The sequence below is a fragment of the Dothidotthia symphoricarpi genome, assembly GCF_010015815.1.
Source record: "Dothidotthia symphoricarpi CBS 119687 unplaced genomic scaffold P153scaffold_12, whole genome shotgun sequence".
In the NCBI taxonomy this organism is placed as follows: domain Eukaryota; kingdom Fungi; phylum Ascomycota; class Dothideomycetes; order Pleosporales; family Dothidotthiaceae; genus Dothidotthia; species Dothidotthia symphoricarpi.
The window spans coordinates 566,204-586,403 of NW_022985019.1; the positions used below are offsets into that span (position 1 = coordinate 566,204).

A 20,200-nucleotide genomic window follows, 5' to 3' on the forward strand; every position below is an offset into this window, starting at 1 on the left:
TGAGAAAATCGGGGAGTGGACTTGAGCGCAGTTGTTCCTCAGGGTTGTGTTGGTCGATCGTGAGAGGGAGGTCAGGCTCTATGGCATGATGTGTACGAAGATTTTCGAGATAATGACGTGATTTTCCGCTTCACTTTCATCCTCCACACCTTCAAAAACTCTGTTTGCAAGATCAGCGCTTCCGGGATCTGAACATCATGTCCTCTTTTCGAGAGGTTATGCAGAACGTTTCCCAAGAAGTTTCACGCACTTTGGTTTACACGGTAGGGAGTCAGATTGGTTCGATTGCCGAAGATGCTTCTCTTCCTCTTCCGTCGACGTCTTGACTCGCCTGCAGTTGAACGACACGTACACATAACTTTGAAGTAACTTTCATAATGAGAATCAAGAGATAATGATGATCTCGACCACAGGTATTCTTCAATCTCCCTGCTCAATACTAGGTACAGCCTCATTTATGGTTGAAGTCGAGCAGCGTGACAAGTGGTAAAGCCTCAAGTCATGGAGGCAAGCTCTTCCTCAACATTCAAAGCCTTCCGTGCGAAACTGCGGCGATGTGCCAACAATTCCTATGTTATAGTCTGTTGTTGTAGCTATAGACACTGATAGATTCTACAATAAGCAGTTTCCTAGCGCAGACACAGAAGGATCATGTGAACAAGAAGGATATCAATAGAATCCATGACTTTGGCGAATAGCTACGGTTCCATGCTTTTCGTCACACCCATGAACTTAATCTCTCGTGGCGAATGGAGTCTGTAAATTATAGGAACGATGTCGAAATCATCACGTTAAGCATTAGATGCGTCCTCTTTCTCCTATACGAAGCAGCGTAGTTCGATTTCGCATCATCACTACTATCGCCCAAACTACTACCCTACCAGTTCTCAAAAAGCCGATGATACAAATACATAGCATACTTATGCTTGTGGATTCGTGGATTGATGTCGATACTCATCCTCAAACCGATGACTCTATAGTCATCCCCACATCAGAATGTCTATCACAGAGTTCTTATCTTCATCGATTTCCACTGTATCCATGCTTTATGTAGAAGCAGCTAGGCGGAGCACAGTAAAAAGCTCGGTTTCTCACGGGGTGATACCCAACCCCTTGACACGCAGCAACTGGATCACCACCTCCGAAGCTGCGTTGATCGTATGTGGGACATTACTCGCCAGTCGAAAAGTTTACACGATCCAGATTTGAGGAACTGAACTTCGATTAACGGCTGCCTGAACTTTCGAACATGCGTGTTCGCATCGGTACATTGAACAGCTAATCGTCAAGAGGCGGGTTGTGGATAGCCTGCCTCTGCTCTTATATTATTATGACTGTGTACTTTTACTGATAGCTGCCATGCGTAAAGGAGTTGGAATTCAACTCTTTTGACTTTGTTAGAGCGTTGGGCTTATGCTGCGTTGCGTCTATCGGTTTTTGCAGCAATTCTGAATACGCTGTAGACTAAAGAAAAGTCATAACGCAGATCAACTATGAGTAATAGTACGTTGTACCAGTGATAACGAAGCAGAGCCAACCAACTATTTTGAGAGAACAAACAACTTGATTTACTAATAGGCGCAGGCATTTTTCAAAGCCCGGGTAGCAGCTGTACAGACATGTAACGCGGGCTACACAACATCGAGGTATTAACCCGTTAGCAATTGGAGTTCATGTTTTCAATTTTAAGTTATAGAGAAGTCTTACATCGAAGAGTAATACTTAGTCTTCAGCATATTATTAATGTATCTAGCGGACAACTATAATCTCACATTAAATCAATAACAACTCATCACTAATTCCTAATATGCACCACAACACATCTCCGCCGTATCTACACGGTAGATAAACGTGCTAGATTGTATTAGTTGTTGTGCAGTGCCATGTCATAGTATCAAATCATTTCAGTGGTAAATGTTCCAGCTTACTCTCATATTACCCTTTCGAACGTCGTTCCATCTAGTTGACTTCGATACGCAAGTACACACGCACTCCTACTCAACCAGACAAGTGCAAAAAAAGAATCTCAATGTATCCACACGACCTACACTTTCAGTTTATCAAAACCTCTAAAACTCATATAGTATGTAAAACCAGCTCAACGAAATTATACTACTGCATCACACAAACAGTATTCTACTAGAAACAAACATGTATAAGCCCTGATACATAAACTACCTAGCTTCCGTAGGGATATATAGGTTGTATACTACACATACCATTTCAAAAACTAAGTTTAGCCCCCCAGCTTTTCTGGTAATAGCAAGTCATCTGCACCTCAACGCTCCTTTCATTCTGTTGGATGTATTCCAGATATTTATTGTTTGAGAGTGACGCAGTCCGACGTCCCTGAACTCAAGAATTGTGTAAGCATGCCAGTGATGTGTATTTCTATTCCATTCTTTACAACCCAAATTAAGCTAAACTTAACGTACCAACGACCCCAACCCAGAAAAAAACCCAGATCCAAACAAGACCCCCGTTCTTGTTCCCTTCCGTCCGTCCTCACTACCAGTCTCCAACTCCAACCCACCTCCTCCTCAACACCGCATCCCATCACAAAACAACTCAAACTTCCCCGACCTAAATACCCATCCACAGCGCTTGTCTCACCTAGCCCACCTCACCCCCGTCGACTAAACCATAAACCTAAAACACAGCGTGTACAGGCGTGAATACAAGGACAATTTCCCTCCCTCTTCATATCCTTTCCTCACATATGTTGGTCCGGTGGATGGAAGAGTAGTTGGTGGGTTGGGATGGATTGTGTTGAGTTGGGTCGAGATAGGTGGGCTAGAGCGGGTATGTATGTGCGCGGTGATTGATATTTGGGGGTGTGAGGATTGCTTGGGGAGTGGGCGGGGTGTACTTTGTGAATAGGTAGAGATGGATGGATAGATGGACAGATATGTAGATAGGCGCAGAGGATTTGAGGTGTAATTGGGGAGTTAAAGTGGATAAAGAAGGACGCAAGGGAGTAGAGGTCAGGTGAAAGAGATGTGCAACGCAGGTAAGCTGACAGAAGAGTATACATAAACCACAGAGAGCCACAACAGAAAAACGCACGCAGTTACATCAAGGGGAATCAAATTTGCCTAGCTAGCTACCAGATATCGCGTACATACCTCCTCACCCACACAATCCATTTCCCACCCTGAGCCCCCCACCCTCGCCATCCAGCAAAGCGTGGACCAATCCAATCGAAATAAGAAGAAAAAAAAGACTCCCATCCATCAACCCCCAACCAACCTGTTCAACACAAATCGTGAAAAGGGTTGTCCGGACAGGGGGGGTAAAAATAAATACATTTCATCCAAAGTTTTTCGTGTCATATGTCCATCTGTCTGTCTGTCTGGTGCTTTCCGTCCGCGCGTCCCAAAAAAGAAAGGGCAAAATGTCCAGATACATGCGAGTTCCATGATCCCATGTGACTCGTGTGCTTCGCTATAGGGGTATCTTTCTGATCGAGACAATGTTGTTGTGGTATACCCTTTATTTGACATGATTCTCATATGCGATTGCTCTTGCGCCCATGTTGGAGGAACACACTGTGTTGGCTGACTGGCTGGCTGGCGAAAGAGGCTCAGACTACGCTATCCGGCGAACCCACCTAAGGTCCAGCATACCTGTCGAACCTGTATCAATCGAGTCAGCTCAATGCTCTTTATAGTGTTTTGCACGTGTCCAGACGATAAGATGTAGCGTCGAGGAGAAGCTGCCTTGAGACTACCACGAATGGGTGTGCCTCGATTTCTCCTCGAAACGTGATGTGGAATGTCGGGACAGTATGGAAGATCACTCACCTCCAGATTCGCGCACGCATGTCGCCGCTGCCTGTGGCGAAGACGCCTCCCGTTGGGCTTGGTGCGACGGAGATGACTGCGAACAGTTAGTATCAGAAGTCTTAGACGGAAACGTCTCAGTGATTAGTCGTGCATACCAGAGTTCTTGTGACCTTGCAACATGAGCTGGGCAACACCCGTGTGGGGATCCCAGAACTGAACACCGCGGTCCTTGGAGCCACTGAGCACCCAGTCGCCGTGAGGAGTTAGGGCGACGCTGAGCACAAAGTCCTACCATGTTGTTAGCTATACGCGGTCTCTCAAAACGATAGAGAGTATATACCTTGTGGCCTTCGAACGTGCGAACACACTTGCCGCTGGGAGGGTGGCCCGGGATTAGGCGAGAAGGTGTCGTCAACTCCCACATTTTGATCGTCTTGTCGAGACTGCCGCTGACCAGACGGTTGCCGGAAGGAGCGAAGGCAACCGAGTACACACTGTCCTTGTGACCCTGCTCACCCTCGAGGCGCACCACGAGTTGGCCGCTTTGGATGTCCCAGACACGGACACTCTTGTCGAGAGAACCAGCTGCGACGAAGCAGTTGTCGGGAGAGATGGCGACTGTAGTAACGCCATCCTCAATGGCAAAGTTGGCAACCTGGCTGTTCGTCTCGAGATCCCAGAGACGGACACTGCGGTCACCACTTCCAGAGGCGATGATCCTTCCGTTCCTGGCGAAGTCGAGCGAGTAGATGTCTTGCTCGTGACCGGTGAACTGGTGTTTGATGGTGCGCGAGTGGATGTCCCACACCTGCATGCGTTAGTCCAGGCATTCCAAGCATAAGATTTGGGCGCTCTGCCACTTACCCTGATGACCTTGTCCTCGGCACCGGTGGCGAGGAAGGCGCCGTTGGGGCTGAAGCAGACACTCCTAATGTAGAGGTCGCCGTCCTCAGGCAGACTCCCGTCCTGGAGGTGTGCGACGGGGTTTCCGGTCTCGACGTCGAAGATTTGCGCGGAGCGGTTGCAGCCCGTAGCGACGTACCTGCCGTCCAGACTGAAGCGCACGCAGCAGACGACGCTCTGATGGGGCAGGTTGTGGATCAGGTCGACATCGAGGACTCGCCTCGCGCGCGGGTTGAAGACGGCGAACCAATCGCTGCCCTCCTTCTTGAGGTTGTCGGGCAGCTGCTCAATGTCCAGGTCGGCCAGGATGTTGCTCTGGCTCAGAGGGACGTTGTTGGCCAGGATGGGGCCCGGCTGGTGGTGCGGAGGGGGCGTTGGTCGCGGCACCTGGGGCGAGCCAGGATAGGGCGCCGGGTTGTTCTGCTGGGGCGTGGCAGGGCCAGGAGGGCCGCGGGGGCCTGGGCGCTTTCCGCCTGGCGAGGCCGTGGGCTGCGGCGGCTGGCCATAGCCTGCGACGTGTTAGCGAGCGTGTGTGGAGCAGAAGCCAGGGCATTGCATACCATTGACCGAGGGGCCCGGCCCGTAGCCATTGAAGTGCTGCGGCGGGCCAGGGGCGGGGTTCAGGCCGGGCGGGCCTTGGGGACCGCCCATGTGTGGAGGCATGCCTGGAGGCTGCGGTGCCTCTTGCGGCGGCGGGGCGAGGCCAGGTCCGCCCTGGGCAGCGCTGCCGGCCATGATGCCGCCGAAGAGGTTGCTGGGGCCGTGGCCAATCTGGGGTGGCTGGGGCTGCGAGGGCCCGCCGTGGTGCTGGGCGCTCTGGCTGGGGCCGCCGCGGGCCTCGAGTTCGCGCTCCAGCTGCATGATGCGCTCTTCCATCCTGCAGGGCGCGTCAGTACAGGTGCGGCACGGGGGCTCGGGGCTGCTCACTGCGACTTCATCTTCTGGTGCTGGCTCTCGAGGGCGTAGATCTTGCTGCGGATCATCTCGATCTCCTGCACATGGCGGCTGATCTGGCCCTCGAAGTCGACGCCGCGCTGCGACTCGGCCTCGAACTCGGTGCGGATGTTGGCCAGCAGCTCCTCCAGGCGCTGGCTGGGGCCGCCCTGGGGGACACCCATGGGGCGCGGCGGGTACGGGTGGTTCATGGCCGCGCTCGCTCGCTGGGCAGGTGGTGCTGGCGGCGCTGACGGTGGGCAGGACGCGACGGTCGTGTCGGGGCGGAGCGGTCGAGGGCGGCGGGTCGCTCACGTGTTGCGACGCGTAGCTGCAAGGGAGCGGAGGGCCGGGCGAGGAGTGGCTCGTCGCGCAACAGGTGCTGGACGGTCGGGCAGTCGAGCGAGAAGGTTTGGCTGGGAGGCTGCGCGCTTGCGTCGTCGACCACGGCGCACGGGCCATCTTGCTACTTGGCGGCCACCACGGCGTCGGCACACCGCAGCCCGCGCCAGAAGACTCGTCCTGCCCAGCACCTCCTAGGTTCCACGGCGCGACGAGGGCGGGCTGCGACTCTACGGGTCCCGCCCGCTGCGTGCGTCTGCTCTGCTGCGTCTCTCTGCTCTTCGCACTGGAGACCCTGGGGCCGGGCTCGGCTAGGCACCACAGCAGCCTCAAGCTAAGGGCTGCCGGTACGAGAGCTAGGAACCAAGAACTAAGAACTAGCCTGGGGACGGCCGCTAGCAACGTTGCCTGCATATCATAAATATATCATCTCATCATGTTTTCGTTGCTCCCAACATCGTCGACACCTGACCTGCCCCATCCCACGCCGATGTTCCACATAGAGCCACGATGGTTGCACAGAGCGTCCGCGGCTGAACTCGCATACATGCCTTCCTCGTCCATCCCTCGCCCATGCAGCTGCTGTGGAACTGCTGTGGAACGCCGCCAAGTGTCACCACGCCCGTGGACAGCAGTGCATCCAACTATGCTCACTGCAACTACGCATATGCTGACAGATGATAATCTTCGCGCGAGGGCTAGATAACTTCAAAAAGCCATGCGCCCGCCAGAATATGCGCAGCGTGCCCTGAAGTTTTCTAGACTCACCGGTCACGCCAGCCGTGACCTGCTGCCACCTCCATACCGTTCGCTGAACACGCTACACATCTCCCCACGTCAACAGTGCTTACTGCGGGAACACTGCACGCAGCAGATCTCATTTTCCCTCATCTGTGAATAGCCGTCTGTGTGACGTCGTCCAGCGAGCTGGTCTTGGATCCCGATTCCCCTTTTCAACTTGCCAATCACCGTCCAACTAAGCTTTCGTTCTCATCACCCCATTCTCGTTTTGTTTGACTGGATGCTTCTTAAAGCCACGCTCGGCCCCACCCAATGTAATCGTCGCCACGTTCCTTCCGATTGCAAGCATTATTCCCTTGCTCAAACTGTAGTAATGGAAATGTCTCCAGATTCACGGATCCCCCAATGTCACGCGCAGATCTCTCACCGTGTGAAGCGACCAACGACTACCAGAAAGCATAAAAGCCTACGCTTTGCTGCTCCTTTCTCACCACAACCACTGCCACTACCACATCACCATTACCAGTATCGAATACTTACATAACTGCCATTTGCTCTATACAATACTTGTCTCTTCAATACACGTCACTACTCTTTCTCATAGCCAACTCCAAACATCCAGACACAATGCTCCAAGTCCCTCACGGTAGTGCTGCCGGGCAGTCTCACCCGCCCATGCTACGCCAAAAGACCCGTGAGGCCTTCCAGGCGCAGACCCCGGCCCTGCAAATGGAGAATCACGAACACGAGGCGGGTATCGGTACTCAGGTCAGTGATATCTTATCTACCACACTACCTGGTCGTCATTTTGTCGGCTCAATGAAAGTACTAATCCAATCTAGCCCATGTACCTGGGTGTGGCTATTTTTGAGCGCTTCCCAGGCACGTACGATGTTGCCATCGCTGTACATGATGGAACCTACTCCGTCGACTACTCCGTCATCTCCTTGAATCCTCCACGAAATGATTCACGCATGCCGACGCCAAGTCATTCGGGTACTGCTACACCAGTCGACCCAGGCACGGTGACACCTATCTCGGCCGAATTTCTTCCAACTGCCATATCCGATCTCATTGTCGAGAAAATCAAGTCCTATCAGGCCCAGCATCTCTTCAAGTTTATTGGTGCTGGCTTGACCGAGCAGCTCGTTGCATTGAGCCACGGCCTCCCTGCAAGGTTGTGGAGTGAGGTGGATATTGTGCCACTGGTGTTGGGACCAACCCAGAACATCACAGGTACGGAGCCAGCCAACGATGCCATTACGCAGAAACGCCGCAAGTGGCTGGTAGATGAGGAGGCCGATTCTATGGCCAGGAAGGCCGTCTTGTAAGTCCCATCAGCTCCCGCCCTGTTCTGATTTCTCACGTCATACAGGTTCTTTGGCCCAAATCAACAGCCTCGTCTCATGGTTGGTAGCCGCAATCAGGTCAAGGTCGACTGTGACAAAATAGCTCAAATCACCGACACGGAGAGCTTGAAAAACAGTGTCCACGTCAACACCTGGAACGCTATGATGGTGTATGCCGAGTCTCTCAAGAAAAACAACACCACGATTGCCTTCTTCAACAGCACCCCGCAAGGTGGAGGTGTGGCTTTGATGAGGCATGCGCTCATTCGTCTTCTACGCCTTATTGGAGTAAACTGCCGATGGTAGGTTCGAGAGTTTGATTCGAGTCGAGCATTGTTACTAAATCACATCAGGTACGTTCCAAAGCCAAAGCCAGAGGTCTTCCGTATCACGAAGAACAACCACAACATTCTGCAAGGAGTGGCTGAACCCGATCTTCGCCTGGACGACAAGTCTATTCGCGTCCTTGACAATTGGTGTGAGCAGAATGCTGAGCGCTACTGGAACGCTCCGAACTGCCCGTTGGCTCCTCGCTCAGAAGGCGGCGCAGACGTCATCGTCGTCGACGACCCCCAGATGCCGTCTCTCGTCAAGATCGCAAAGAGGAATGATCCTGAGCGCCCTGTCGTCTTCCGCAGCCATATTCAAGTCCGCGCCGATCTTGCCAACCAAGCGGATACACCCACTGCTGAAGTATGGAACTGGGTGTGGGATAACGTCAAGGACTGCGATGTCTTTGTAAGCCATCCCGTCCGCGAGTTCGTTCCCGGCAACGTTACGTCGGAGAAGGTTGGGTACCTGCCTGCCACAACCGACTGGCTCGACGGTTTGAACAAGAAGCTCGCGCACTTCGACACAGAGTACTACATGCACCAGTTCAGAGCAGAGTGCTTCAAAATGGGCATGGCAACGCTGCAGCCAAACCGTCCGTACATTGTCCAGATCGCCCGCTTCGACCCAGCCAAAGGCATCCCCGACGTTCTCGCCTCGTACGCCGAGCTCCGCCGCGAGTACATGAAGGACACCAACATCGAATCAATCCCCCAGCTTGTTATCGCCGGCCATGGCGCCATCGACGACCCAGATGCGACGAGCATTTACAACGAGACGACGACGGCTATCAAAAACACCTACCCAGAGTTCATTGATGACATCGTTGTCATGCGTCTCGGCCCCTCGGACCAACTCCTCAACGTCCTCATGGCCAACGCGCACGTCGCGCTCCAGCTCTCCACCCGTGAAGGCTTCGAAGTCAAGGTCTCCGAGGCCCTCCACATGGGCATCCCCATCATCGCCACGCGCCGCGGCGGCATCCCGCTGCAAGTCGCCGACGGAAAATCAGGCTACCTCGTCGACGCAGGCGACTACAAAATGGTCGCCTACTGGCTGCACCACCTCTTCACCGATTCCGTCGACCACCGCAACATGTCGCACTACGCGAAGCATCACGTCAGCGACGAGGTCAGCACCGTGGGCAATGCGCTTGCGTGGTTGTACCTTGCGGACACGCTGGCCAAGGGTGAGAAGGTCGAGCCCGATAGCAAGTGGCTTAATGATATGGCGCGCGAGAAGGCCGGGTTCCCGTATCTGAGCGACGAGACGCGGTTGCCCAGGAACAAGGACTTGTCGCTGCCGCATTGAGTGCGCCGGAAGGGTAGGTATGTGTGTGATGGAGATGTTCAGGGACGGTTGTGAATTTCGAGGAGAGGGAGATGTGTGTGTATGATCATTGAGCAGTTGTATCATTGCTGATAGATAAGCACTATCCAGTAGAGTCGTTTTCTTTGATGTCTCAGTCTGGGGTCTAGAAGGAATTGCTGCGGAGTTTTTTTGCTACGATTGGTTGTTAGTTAGAATCACGTAGATGGGGAAGGTTGTATCTTAGTCTAGAAGAATCAATGTCTTTCATTGTAGACTAAGATCGCTACCTAGCTATCCTTGTGCAGGCGAAATGACTAATCTTCCTAGCTTGAACGGTTCCCTGGGAATGCTGGACTGGAGAATGGGGAGGGAGGAGACTAGGTGCTATTAAATTGTACCGTCGCGGCTTTACTATTATCTGCTGGAGATTGTTCAACAGGCACCCTCTCGGCCAATCGAAATACCAGGAGATAGGGTGCAGCGAAATCTTGCGATAGCTTAACAACTACAACCAAGTTTAGTGTAGGAGTCTTGGGCCTAAAATTTTAAACAGTATACGCCTTGCGAGCATTTTGACAAATTTTAACCGTGTAGTTTGCGACTCGTAGGAGCCCACAAAGAATGTAGCTTATTTCCCGCTTTCACAGTTAACCAAGAAGCACCGTTCTCCCGAAATAATGCTCGCCTCATTGTTTCTTAGTGTTTTTCGTGGGTAGGGAAACGCTGGCAAACACTTAGCGCGAGCACGACGCGCCCTATGTGGGCGGAACTTCATGTGGTATGAATGACATGTTTGACTAGTCCAGTTCCCGCGACCTTGTCATGACTACCTACGTGGCTGAAAGGGCGACCTACCCCAGCTTTTGCCGAGCAATCAGAGACGCATCTCGCATGTACCTACCCACCACCGCTGATCCTGAAGCGTCGCTACGGAATAAAACATGCAAGAACAGGCACCAGATGCGCGGACAAGCGACTCTACTCTTGGTAAATTGCCAATCAAAATGGCAGAAACACGTTCGTACGAGAATCTGTTGGATCTGCACCATGGGATGAAAACAGCTACCTACCTTACCCGTCCGTTCTGCCTCCCCCGATAGAGTGACTGCTGCACCACTCCTGCATTGCATCTGCACGACGAGTTCCCGTAGGTAGTCGACGGCTGGTGACTCAGGCGGTGAGCGATGGGTGCGTCTTTGCGGGTAGGATGATCGATGGTAGTTTGGCGAGATGAAGAGTATCCTCGTCACTACCTATTCAGGTGTTACCTCCTGGCTGTCGTGTGCAGCTCCCCTCCAGCTGTTTGTTCGCCTCGATCAGCTGCACGGAATCTTATCAGATGGAGCTTGGACGCGCCCTCGGACAAATCTCTTAGGGGGACAGGGACAGGCATTATTATTATTACATCACAGAGCTGTGTCAGTGTTCGCGCGCGTGGTAGACCCTTCCTTTTTCTACAAGCAACGATAACCCAGTCCCTTTCGACCGTGTTTGTCTGTTGTTGCGCGTCGTTACCCAGAAGCTCCCACCCCCAACGCGCTTCCCAGAAGCCTTCAAATGCCATTCCTCTCCCGCCGGTAAAGAGCGCGAGTGCTGTGAAGAGGCCCACCGCCACCACACACCTTTTCCAAGTGGCGAAGCATGTTCGCCCATTGCAGAGGCCCGGTCTGGGGCATCGATGACTTTTCGCGTTGTTTCGAACAAGAGTGAGTGTCTCGGCGGTGTTGTGCGCGTTGGTTACGATTGCCGCAATGGGCGTTACCGTGAGCTGACCGTGTCACAGCTATCTCAAGACATTATTTCCCCTCGTCGTTTGCGGCGTGTCGCTCGTTTATCTGCTGGTTCAACTCTACTTTGCCGCCACGGCTTCTAAATACTACCATGTCTACACCGTGCTGGACGACCCGCGCCATGTCTGGGCCTTCAGCAGTCCTCACTACGATGGCGACGCCGACGACAGCGACCTGGAGGACGACTTCGATCGCAACGAGGACCTCGCCCTCCACCCGACTATCAGCCACCACTCTAAAATGGCCGTAGACAAACCCCGCGGCCAGCTCACGGTCGTGGTGCTGGAAGAGGCGGCCGTCCTGGCGCAGTTGGGCGTGCACGTAGCTATACTGTTTACAGGCGCATGGGGCAAGCACGGCAAGATTGCCGCTCTGGCCAACATCGCCGTCTGGTCATATATTGCCACTCTGGCTTCGCTGAGGCTGCTATTCTCTAGCACGAGCAGATTCTCGCTTCCAATGCTGTGGTACCATACGGCCTTCATATACGGCTTCCAATGGGTCATTAGCATGCTGCTCTTCCGATCGGCCATCATCCACCCGAGATCAGACGTCTATCAAAAGCTCGCCATTCTTGACTTTGTCCTTGTCTCGCTGCTCTTCCTCATTTCATTGCTGTCTAGGAAGGGCAACAAAACGGTAGAGCTGGAATACGAAGGGGATATTACGCCTGCCAAGGAGCCCATCGCCAGCGTCTTTTCGCTTGCCACATTCAGCTGGGTGGATTCCATCGTTTGGACTGGCTACAAGAAGACATACGAGCTCTCTGATGTTTGGAACCTCCCACCAAACGACAAGGCTGCGGCTGTCATCTCAAACTATCGCCAGGTCAAGAAGACGTCTGCCCTGGCTTTCCACCTGCTGAAGTACTTCAAACGTGGGCTTCTGATTCAGGCAGGATGGGCTGTCATGTCTGGCTTCCTTACGTTCGCTCCTACCCTACTCCTCAAAGTCATTCTGGAATATGTCGAACGGCCAGACCTTACGCCTGTGAATGCTGCTTGGTTTTACGTTATCCTTCTTTTCGTGTCTGGATGTCTTTCAGCGCTTGCAGATGGACAGGCGTTGTGGGTCGGTCGAAAGACCTGCATCCGACTACGCTCCGTGATTATCGGCGAACTCTACAGGAAAGCGCTGAAGCGCAGGGCTGCTGCGGGAACCGACAAAGTACTTGGAGAAGAGAAGAAGAAAGAGGAGGACGACGAGCCGAGTAGACTCAAGCGCATGGTGACTTGGGGCCAAAAGAAGAAGAAGACACCTACCGAAATCTCAAAGGCAGAAGATGCGAAGAAGCCTGATGCCGATGCTCAGGTTTCGACTGGTGCCATTATCAATCTTATGGCCGTGGACGCTTTCAAGGTCAGCGAGATCTGTGCATATCTTCATTTCTTGTGGGCAAGCACCCCGGTTCAGGTCGTGGTAGCCGTTTACCTACTATACCGCATCCTCGGATACAGTTCTATTGCTGGTATCGGAATGATGATTATTCTGCTCCCAATCAACATGTGGGTGGCAAGCCAATTCACCAAGGTTCAGAAGTTGATTCTGGCGGCCACCGATGCGCGTATCCATACGACAAATGAGGTCCTCACTAACATCCGAATTATCAAGTTCTTTGCTTGGGAACAACGCTTCATTGGTCTTGTGAATGAGAAGAGACATGTTGAGCTGAAGCACCTTCGCCGCAGATACATTCTCTGGTCGGTAGCAGCAACGATCTGGTCTGGGTCTCCAGTGTTCATCACGTTCCTTTCTTTCTACTTCTACACCAAAATCGAACAGAAGCCTTTGATCCCGTCGATTGCATTCACCGCTCTCTCATTGTTCCAGATCTTGAGGATTCCGCTGGATCAACTCGCCGATATGGTCGCGCACGTTCAAGAGTCGAAGGTATCGGTTGACCGTATCGAAGAGTATTTGAGCGAACCGGATACGGACAAGTATGTGCAGCTTAAGAATCGCAAGAAGGACGAAGATGGTCAGCCGATTATTGGACTTGAGAACGGCACGTTCAGCTGGGGTGGCAAAGATATGGCGGATCAGACAGCCGTTGATGCCTTCAAGTTGATGGATCTTGATCTTAAGTTCCATGTCGGACAGCTCAACGTTGTGGTCGGACCTACTGGAAGTGGAAAGACGTCACTCCTTATGGCGTTGCTGGGAGAGATGACAAAGCTGAAGGGCGAAGTATATCTGCCGGGAGCCGGGAGCCGCGAAGACCTGACACCCGATTCGGAAACTGGACTTATTGAGAGTGTGGCTTACTGCGCTCAACAAGCATGGCTGGTTAACGGTACCGTCAAGGACAACATTGTCTTTGCAGGTAATTGGGATGCGAACCGATACCAGGAAGTCATCGCCGCCTGCTCCCTGAAGCGTGATCTTGAGATTCTCGATGCGGGCGATCAGACTCTTGTTGGCGAGAAGGGTGTCACACTTTCAGGTGGCCAGAAGCAGCGCATCTCTCTCGCTCGTGCGATGTACAGCAAAGCGCGTCACATCTTACTCGACGATATCCTGAGCGCGGTCGATTCTCACACCGCTAAATGGATCTTCGACGAAGCTCTCAGGGGCAAGCTCATGCTCAATCGTACCTGCATTCTCGTCACGCACAACGTCAGCTTATGCTTGCCGCAAGCGGAGTTTGTTGTTGTTCTTGAAAATGGCAGAGTAGCTACGCAAGGCACGGCGTCTGAGGTCATCAACTCTGGGAAACTCACAGAAGACCTTACGAAATCGAGGCCAGCTTCTCGTGGAGCGTCAAGAGCCGCTTCTCGGGCAGCGTCAGATGTCGATGAAGCGGAAGGCGAAGTCAGTCATGCGAATGGAACTACAAACGGCAATGTGGACGGCGCGCCCGAGTCCAAGCCGAAAGTCAGCAGCGCCACGGAAGAGACCAAAGCTGAAGGTGGTGTCAAGCTGACCGTCATCTTGATGTACTTGAAGGCTATGGGCCCGTGGTACTATTGGGTTGGTGCGTCTATCGCCTTCATCGTGCAGCAGATCTCATCCGTTTCGACAAGCATTTGGATCCGAACATGGGCGAACGCATACGCTGACAAAGGGTATACGACCATGGGACATCATAACCACTCTCCTATCACTCATATTCCTACAATGAACAGTATGGGTACATGCATGAAGAGCGGCACTTGCAGCTGGAACCTTCCTTTCCTGGCCCAACCAGAAGAGCAGCAACACTACTCTTACAACAACCTCCAGACCGGCTTCAGCACCATGAAGTCGCACTCGCATTCCGATGTCGACCCCAACTACTTCCTCATCGTGTATGCGATTCTGGGATTAATCTTCATGCTGATCACCTTCTTGCGAGAAGGCTTCCTTTTTGGTGGATCTCTCGCAGCCTCTCGACGAGTGCACGAGCGCTTGATTCAGAAGGTGACACATGCCAAGTTCCGCTTCTTTGACCAGACACCGTTGGGCCAACTAATGAACCGCTTTTCCAAAGACGTCGAGGCTGTTGATCAGGAAGTTGCACCTGTTGCCGTAGGTGTCGTCCATTGCATGGCTTCTATCCTCACCATTGTTGTGCTCATCTCAGTCATTACGCCTGCCTTCCTGATTGCCGGAGTCTTCATCTCGGTACTCTACTTCCTCATTGGTCGCTTTTACATCAACTCTTCGCGCGATCTTAAGCGCCTCGAGTCCGTTCAGAGGAGCCCGTTGTTCCAGCAGTTTGGCGAGACACTGTCCGGCATGACTACTATCCGAGCGTACGGCGAGGAACGCCGCTTCATCCGTGAGAACCTCAGCAAGATTAACACTCAACATCGACCTTTCATCTATCTCTGGGCTGCGAATAGATGGCTCGCGTTCAGGGTGGATGTTGTCGGTGCGCTGGTCTCTTTCTTTGCGGGAACCTTTGTGGTCTTGAGCGTTGGACGTATTGATGCAGGTGCCGCCGGTCTTGCACTGACCTACGCTGTAACGTTCACGGAAAATGTGCTATGGTTTGTCCGGTTGTACTCTGCGAATGAGCAGAACATGAACTCTGTCGAGCGTGTCAAGGAGTATCTTGACGTCGACCAGGAGGCGCCAGCAGTCATTCCAGAGACAAGACCACCATCGAACTGGCCGAGCCAAGGCTCAGTCGAGTTTATCGACTACAGTACACGATACAGACCTGACTTCGAACCTGTGTTGAGGAACTTGAACTTCAAGATTCTCCCAGGCGAGAAGGTGGGCATCGTTGGCAGGACTGGCGCAGGAAAGAGTTCGCTTGCGCTTGCGCTGTTCCGGGCTCTGGAGGCAGAGACGGGCAAGATCTTGGTTGATGATGTTGATGTTGGGTTGATCGGTCTGCAGGATTTGCGGGAGAATATCGTCATGGTACCGCAAGGTAAGCAATCCCGCTGTTGCTTCCTATGTGTGATAGATGCTAACGTACGGCAGATCCAACGCTTTTCACAGGCACCATCCGCAGCAACCTCGACCCCTTCTCCGTTTTCACTGACGAGGAAATCTTTACTGCCCTTCGGGAGGTTCACCTCATCTCGCCGACATCGCAACCAACATCTGGCACAGTCTCCCCAGCCGAGCTCGTCGCACCCCAGGCAATCGAAATCCCGAATCCCACAACTGGCGCCGTTACAGCCGACGTGAATGCAAGTTACTCCGCTTCAACCGTGAACCCAAGTTCCATCCTCGCCAACCGCGAATGGCACCACGGCGAGACAGGCGACGACGCCATCGTAGTCATGCCCGACGGCCAGCCAACAAACATCGACATCGCCGCTCAAAACGCCGCCCTCCAAGCCGAGAACAAAAACCCCTTCCGCAACCTCAACTCGCCCGTCTCGGAATCAGGCTCCAACCTCTCACAAGGCCAGCGCCAGCTTCTCTGCCTCGCACGCGCGCTGCTGAAAGCGCCCAAGGTGCTGTTGATGGATGAGGCAACCGCATCCATCGACTACGCTACCGACTCGAAGATCCAAGATACGATCCGTCTTATTAAGAATACTACGATCACTATTGCGCATCGGCTGCAGACTATCATTGACTACGACAAGGTGCTTGTCCTGGATAAGGGGTCTGTCATCGAGTATGGCGATCCGTATGATCTTATCCGTCAGGACGGCGGGTCGTTCAAGGCCATGTGCGAGACGACGGGAGAGCTTGATGCGCTTACTAAGACGGCGGAGGAGGCGCATAATGCTAGGGGGTAGGGGACTGGGCGTGGTCTCGCTCGTATCCTGTTTTTTTGTGTACAAAACTCGCTTCAGTGCTTTTTTTTTGGATGGATGGATGGATGGATCGGAGAGTATGGCGGGAGTAGATTCATGGTGATTGGATTGGGGCGTGGGTGGATTAGAGGGTGGAATATGACTGTATGGTCATTTTTCTTTTTCTTCTTACTTTTTCGGGTTTGGAGTGGGTTGAGGCAGGGCACGGGATATCCTGTAGCGAAAATGAATATGTCGAGTCGAGTCGAGGGGACTCTGGGGTAATGGTGATTTCTTACTTGACTCTGATGTGATGTGTTGTGACGGGATATGATGGGGTGTTGGTCGGGAGGTTGTAGTGAGTGATTGTGGTGGGCTTTTGATGATCTGAATGCATTTTGCGAGACGCATCACGACTGGCCAGTCTGCTGACAGTGATATATTGCACGGTCGAGTAAATTCGAATCCAGAACACTGCCTCGTGGCATATTTTCCTGGGTATCGTCTATGTAAACGAAGAAAGATATTAACATATCTGTATATCCGGGTATAACATTCCCACCCACCATAGATAAAAAGCCAGCTAAAACTCCAACTCCTCCACCTCCATCCCACACTCCCCACACCTCTTCTTCGTCATCCCAGTCTCAGGATCCAGCACACTCCGCCCCCACTCATGCTCATGCCTATCATACCGTCCCTTAATCTTCTGTCCAAACTGCGCCTCCTGCCCACCCGCCAACCTCGCCCTCTTATACGCCTCCACACGCGTCCTCTTTTTCAGATCCTCGAGCTTATTCTTGAACTTCTTCTCCTTGCGCGCCTTGGTCACCACCTTGCGCTTCTCGTACTCCTCGTCGAGGGCAGCGGGACTGCCCCATTTCGCGGGGCTGAAGGCGTACGCTTCGACCTGTAGGCGCAGGAACAGCTGCATGGCGTGGAAGGACTGTTTGTGGGGGTTCGGGCGCTCGAGATGCGGGAGGAGGTCTTCGTCTTTGAGCTCCGGGTCGGTGAGGAGGTAGTCGTCGCGGGCCTCTGTCTTTGTGAGGAGGGAGTATTTATCTGGGATTTTGTCTTTGCAGGCGCTGCAGACGCTGATGGCGAAGACGTCTTGCCATTTGTGGTCGATTTCTAGCGAGGCGCATTCGCGGCATTTGCCTTTGATGTCGCGCTTGCCGTCGCCGTATTTGCCGAGGTAGGGGCCCGAGTCGTTTTCGGCGGCTTCGAGGAGCGCTGCGTCGGAGAGCTCTTCTTCTTCTTTGCCGTTGATCGTGTTGAGGATCGAGATGCCCGGTTCGTAGGGGCCGGCGCGCGCTTCTCTTAGCTTGCGGCGCACGCGCTCGCGCTCCCATTCTGCTATTGTCATGCCCTCTGGCTTCTGCTCTTCTCGGGGCTGGCCTTTCCACATGGCCTTGTTATGAGGGTCGTCGACGGTGCTGAGGAAACCGCCCTTTGTGTCCGTCATCTTGCTGAAGTCGTAATCGATGTAGTCTGATCGCGCCGCCTTGCGCGCAGGCTGGATGTAGTTGTTCGATGGGGGCTGGATGAAGCCATTTTGGTCGGGTTTGTGTGGAGAGGCGGCGGCGGCGTTGCGAGAGTTGGAGGGCGTGTTGGCGGCTGTCATGGACGAGTATGGGCGCTTTGTGCCGGCGACGGGGGCGGGAGAGGGTCTTGAGGCTTGGATTTGTTGTGCGGCCGCTTTGGCTTTGAGGCGGGCTTCTTCCTGAATAGTGTGAATACGTGACTGGGCAGTTGTGAGTGTGTCCCTCATACCATCCTGCGAATCTGCTCTGGCGTCGGCGGGTTTGGTGGCAGCCTGCCCGCTGAGCGAGTTGCTCGCGGCGGCGTTGTGTGTCCTTCCGCCATGGTTAAGTGTCGTTGGTGAAGGTTGGGACTGTGATGTGAAGCATGCGATATGCGCGGATAGGTAGTGAGAACGCGCAAGTGGCGGTTTCTTTGCGAGTGAGATGCATCGAGACATCGGACCCTTGTTCCTGACCGATGATGCACGCCAAGAGATCTGGACGTCTCTTCGCGAAAGCTTCAGATCGCTCCCTACATGCCACAAGCGTGCACGCTCGATGACGTTGACTCGTTCAAAACCGATCGCGCCGAAGAAAATATTGGTTCTGCGCGGGAAAGGGCGGCCCAGACAGCCATCTTTCCAAACGCAGCGCCCTTACAAACCCACTATGACTCTTCCATGTGGCTGTACACTTCACAATGCCATATTAGAGCAAAGATGACATTTCGAAGCAGACATTGTGTCATAAGTCTAGTCTATATACCGCAATAAGAAGACTCACCTGCCCTCGCCTCGTCTTCATCTCATCTCCAAATTCGTCCTGCATAAAATGGCCGACGCGAGCACACGTGCGCACGTGAACACTGCGGCCCCGTTCCCATCTCCGATCCCCGCAGCTCGCACGCCAAAAAACATCGAGCCCCCAACACCAGACGACACAGACTCAGAAACCCCGTCCACAACCACAACCCCGCTAAGCCGCAAAGAAAAGCGCAAGCGACAAAAACACACGCCTCCAACACCACCCGACACCGAAAACGAGCACGAACCCTCACCCTCACCCACACCCCACCGCAAGCCCGCAAACCACCCAGCCAAACCTCGCACAACAGCCCTCCCACCCCCAATGGCGACCCCGAAAGCCGCAAAAGCCGTAAAAGCCGCCCAAGGACCCTTCTCCCTCCTAATATGCTCCATCGGCAACCCAGGCGCGCTCTACGCCAACACATTCCACTCAGCGGGCCACACGCTGACGAACGAGATCGCCATGCGCAAGTCGTACAAGCCCTTCACGCGGGGACTATCGGGCATGGTATCGCGGCCGGACAACACGGTGCTCTCGTGGTCCATAACAGGGTACACGGCGTCGGACGGCGGGCCGCCCGACGACGACTGGACCTTCTGGCAGTCGACGTCGCTGATGAACGTCAGCGGCGTGGGCGTCAAGCGCGCGTATACCGAGTGGCTGCGGCAGGTGCGCGCCGCGGGGCGTGAGGGGAGGCTGGTTGTTGTGCATGATGAGCTTGAGGCGCCGCTGGGGAAGGTGGCGGTTAGGGAGAGCTGGGCGAGTTCGCGTGGGCATAATGGGTTGAAGAGTATACAGCAGCAGCTTGGTGGGGTGAAGTGGTGGAGGGTTAGTGTGGGGATTGGGAGGCCCGAGAGTAGGGGTCCTCAGGAGGTTAGTCGCTATGTGTTGCGGAAGATGACGGGTGGGGAGAAAAGTGTGCTGGAGAAGAGCGCCGTGGGGGTTGTGGATGCGCTGAGAGCGATTGCTGAGGGGAAACGCTGATGAGGGGTTGAGATGGAGCGCCGTTTGTTGCATTTGTGGGCGTTTGGTCGGCTGAGTGATGGCGCATGATACCCATCCCTAAAACGACGAAACGAATCGGATCGTGTACCAATATAATAAAATCCATTCATAGGCAAACTAGAATAAGCATAGGTATCATCCTGTACTCCAGTAGAGATACCCCAATCAACACCTTACCGAACCCTCCCAAAGGAATCA

The 20,200-nt window shown here is 53.6% G+C and overlaps 5 protein-coding genes across 5 annotated transcripts; 3 read left to right on the forward strand and 2 right to left on the reverse strand.

Annotated features, from left to right (window-relative positions):
* Positions 1–3,175: 3,175 nt before the first annotated feature.
* On the reverse strand, positions 3,176–6,313 carry P153DRAFT_367583 (WD40 repeat-like protein). The gene is made up of 7 exons (XM_033668308.1): positions 5,616–6,313; positions 5,249–5,565; positions 4,650–5,197; positions 4,126–4,593; positions 3,941–4,073; positions 3,804–3,879; positions 3,176–3,635 (listed from the first exon to the last, which is right to left on the reverse strand). The coding sequence occupies exons 1-7, from the start codon at positions 5,831–5,833 to the stop codon at positions 3,611–3,613; spliced, it is 1,785 nt and encodes a 594-aa protein (XP_033522834.1). The 5' UTR covers positions 5,834–6,313; the 3' UTR covers positions 3,176–3,610.
* A 1,236-nt stretch (positions 6,314–7,549) lies between these two features.
* P153DRAFT_376592 (glycosyltransferase family 4 protein) lies at positions 7,550–9,694 on the forward strand (the record flags this gene model as incomplete). Its single annotated transcript, XM_033669672.1, has 4 exons — positions 7,550–7,940; positions 7,995–8,031; positions 8,080–8,355; positions 8,407–9,694. 4 exons carry the CDS (start codon positions 7,550–7,552, stop codon positions 9,692–9,694), a joined length of 1,992 nt encoding a protein of 663 aa, XP_033522835.1.
* A 1,442-nt stretch (positions 9,695–11,136) lies between these two features.
* On the forward strand, positions 11,137–16,777 carry P153DRAFT_318274 (uncharacterized protein). Its single transcript, XM_033665053.1, has 3 exons — positions 11,137–11,400; positions 11,478–15,844; positions 15,898–16,777. Exons 1-3 carry the CDS (start codon positions 11,336–11,338, stop codon positions 16,668–16,670), a joined length of 5,205 nt encoding a protein of 1,734 aa, XP_033522836.1. The 5' UTR covers positions 11,137–11,335; the 3' UTR covers positions 16,671–16,777.
* Positions 16,778–17,093: 316 nt separating this feature from the next.
* Positions 17,094–18,744, reverse strand: P153DRAFT_367587 (DNA repair protein). Its single transcript, XM_033668309.1, has 2 exons — positions 18,441–18,744; positions 17,094–18,390 (listed from the first exon to the last, which is right to left on the reverse strand). The coding sequence occupies exons 1-2, from the start codon at positions 18,531–18,533 to the stop codon at positions 17,251–17,253; spliced, it is 1,233 nt and encodes a 410-aa protein (XP_033522837.1). The 5' UTR covers positions 18,534–18,744; the 3' UTR covers positions 17,094–17,250.
* On the forward strand, positions 18,744–20,192 carry P153DRAFT_367588 (peptidyl-tRNA hydrolase). Its single transcript, XM_033668310.1, has one exon. It carries the CDS (start codon positions 19,022–19,024, stop codon positions 19,979–19,981), a length of 960 nt encoding a protein of 319 aa, XP_033522838.1. The 5' UTR covers positions 18,744–19,021; the 3' UTR covers positions 19,982–20,192.
* The last annotated feature ends 8 nt before the right edge of the window (positions 20,193–20,200 follow it).

Coding starts and splice junctions, on each gene's coding strand:
- P153DRAFT_367583 (XM_033668308.1), bottom strand. CDS start 5,833: ATGAACCACCCGTACCCGCCGCGCCCCATGGGTGTCCCCCAGGGCGGC. Junction 5,198..5,248: donor GCCGGGCCCCTCGGTCAATG/GTATGCAATGCC, acceptor AACACGTCGCAG/GCTATGGCCAGCCGCCGCAG. Junction 3,636..3,803: donor ATGCGTGCGCGAATCTGGAG/GTGAGTGATCTT, acceptor CGATTGATACAG/GTTCGACAGGTATGCTGGAC.
- P153DRAFT_318274 (XM_033665053.1), top strand. CDS start 11,336: ATGTTCGCCCATTGCAGAGGCCCGGTCTGGGGCATCGATGACTTTTCG. Junction 11,401..11,477: donor TCGCGTTGTTTCGAACAAGA/GTGAGTGTCTCG, acceptor ACCGTGTCACAG/CTATCTCAAGACATTATTTC. Junction 15,845..15,897: donor TATCGTCATGGTACCGCAAG/GTAAGCAATCCC, acceptor AACGTACGGCAG/ATCCAACGCTTTTCACAGGC.
- P153DRAFT_367587 (XM_033668309.1), bottom strand. CDS start 18,533: ATGGCGGAAGGACACACAACGCCGCCGCGAGCAACTCGCTCAGCGGGC. Junction 18,391..18,440: donor CAGAGCAGATTCGCAGGATG/GTATGAGGGACA, acceptor CACACTATTCAG/GAAGAAGCCCGCCTCAAAGC.
- P153DRAFT_367588 (XM_033668310.1), top strand. CDS start 19,022: ATGGCCGACGCGAGCACACGTGCGCACGTGAACACTGCGGCCCCGTTC.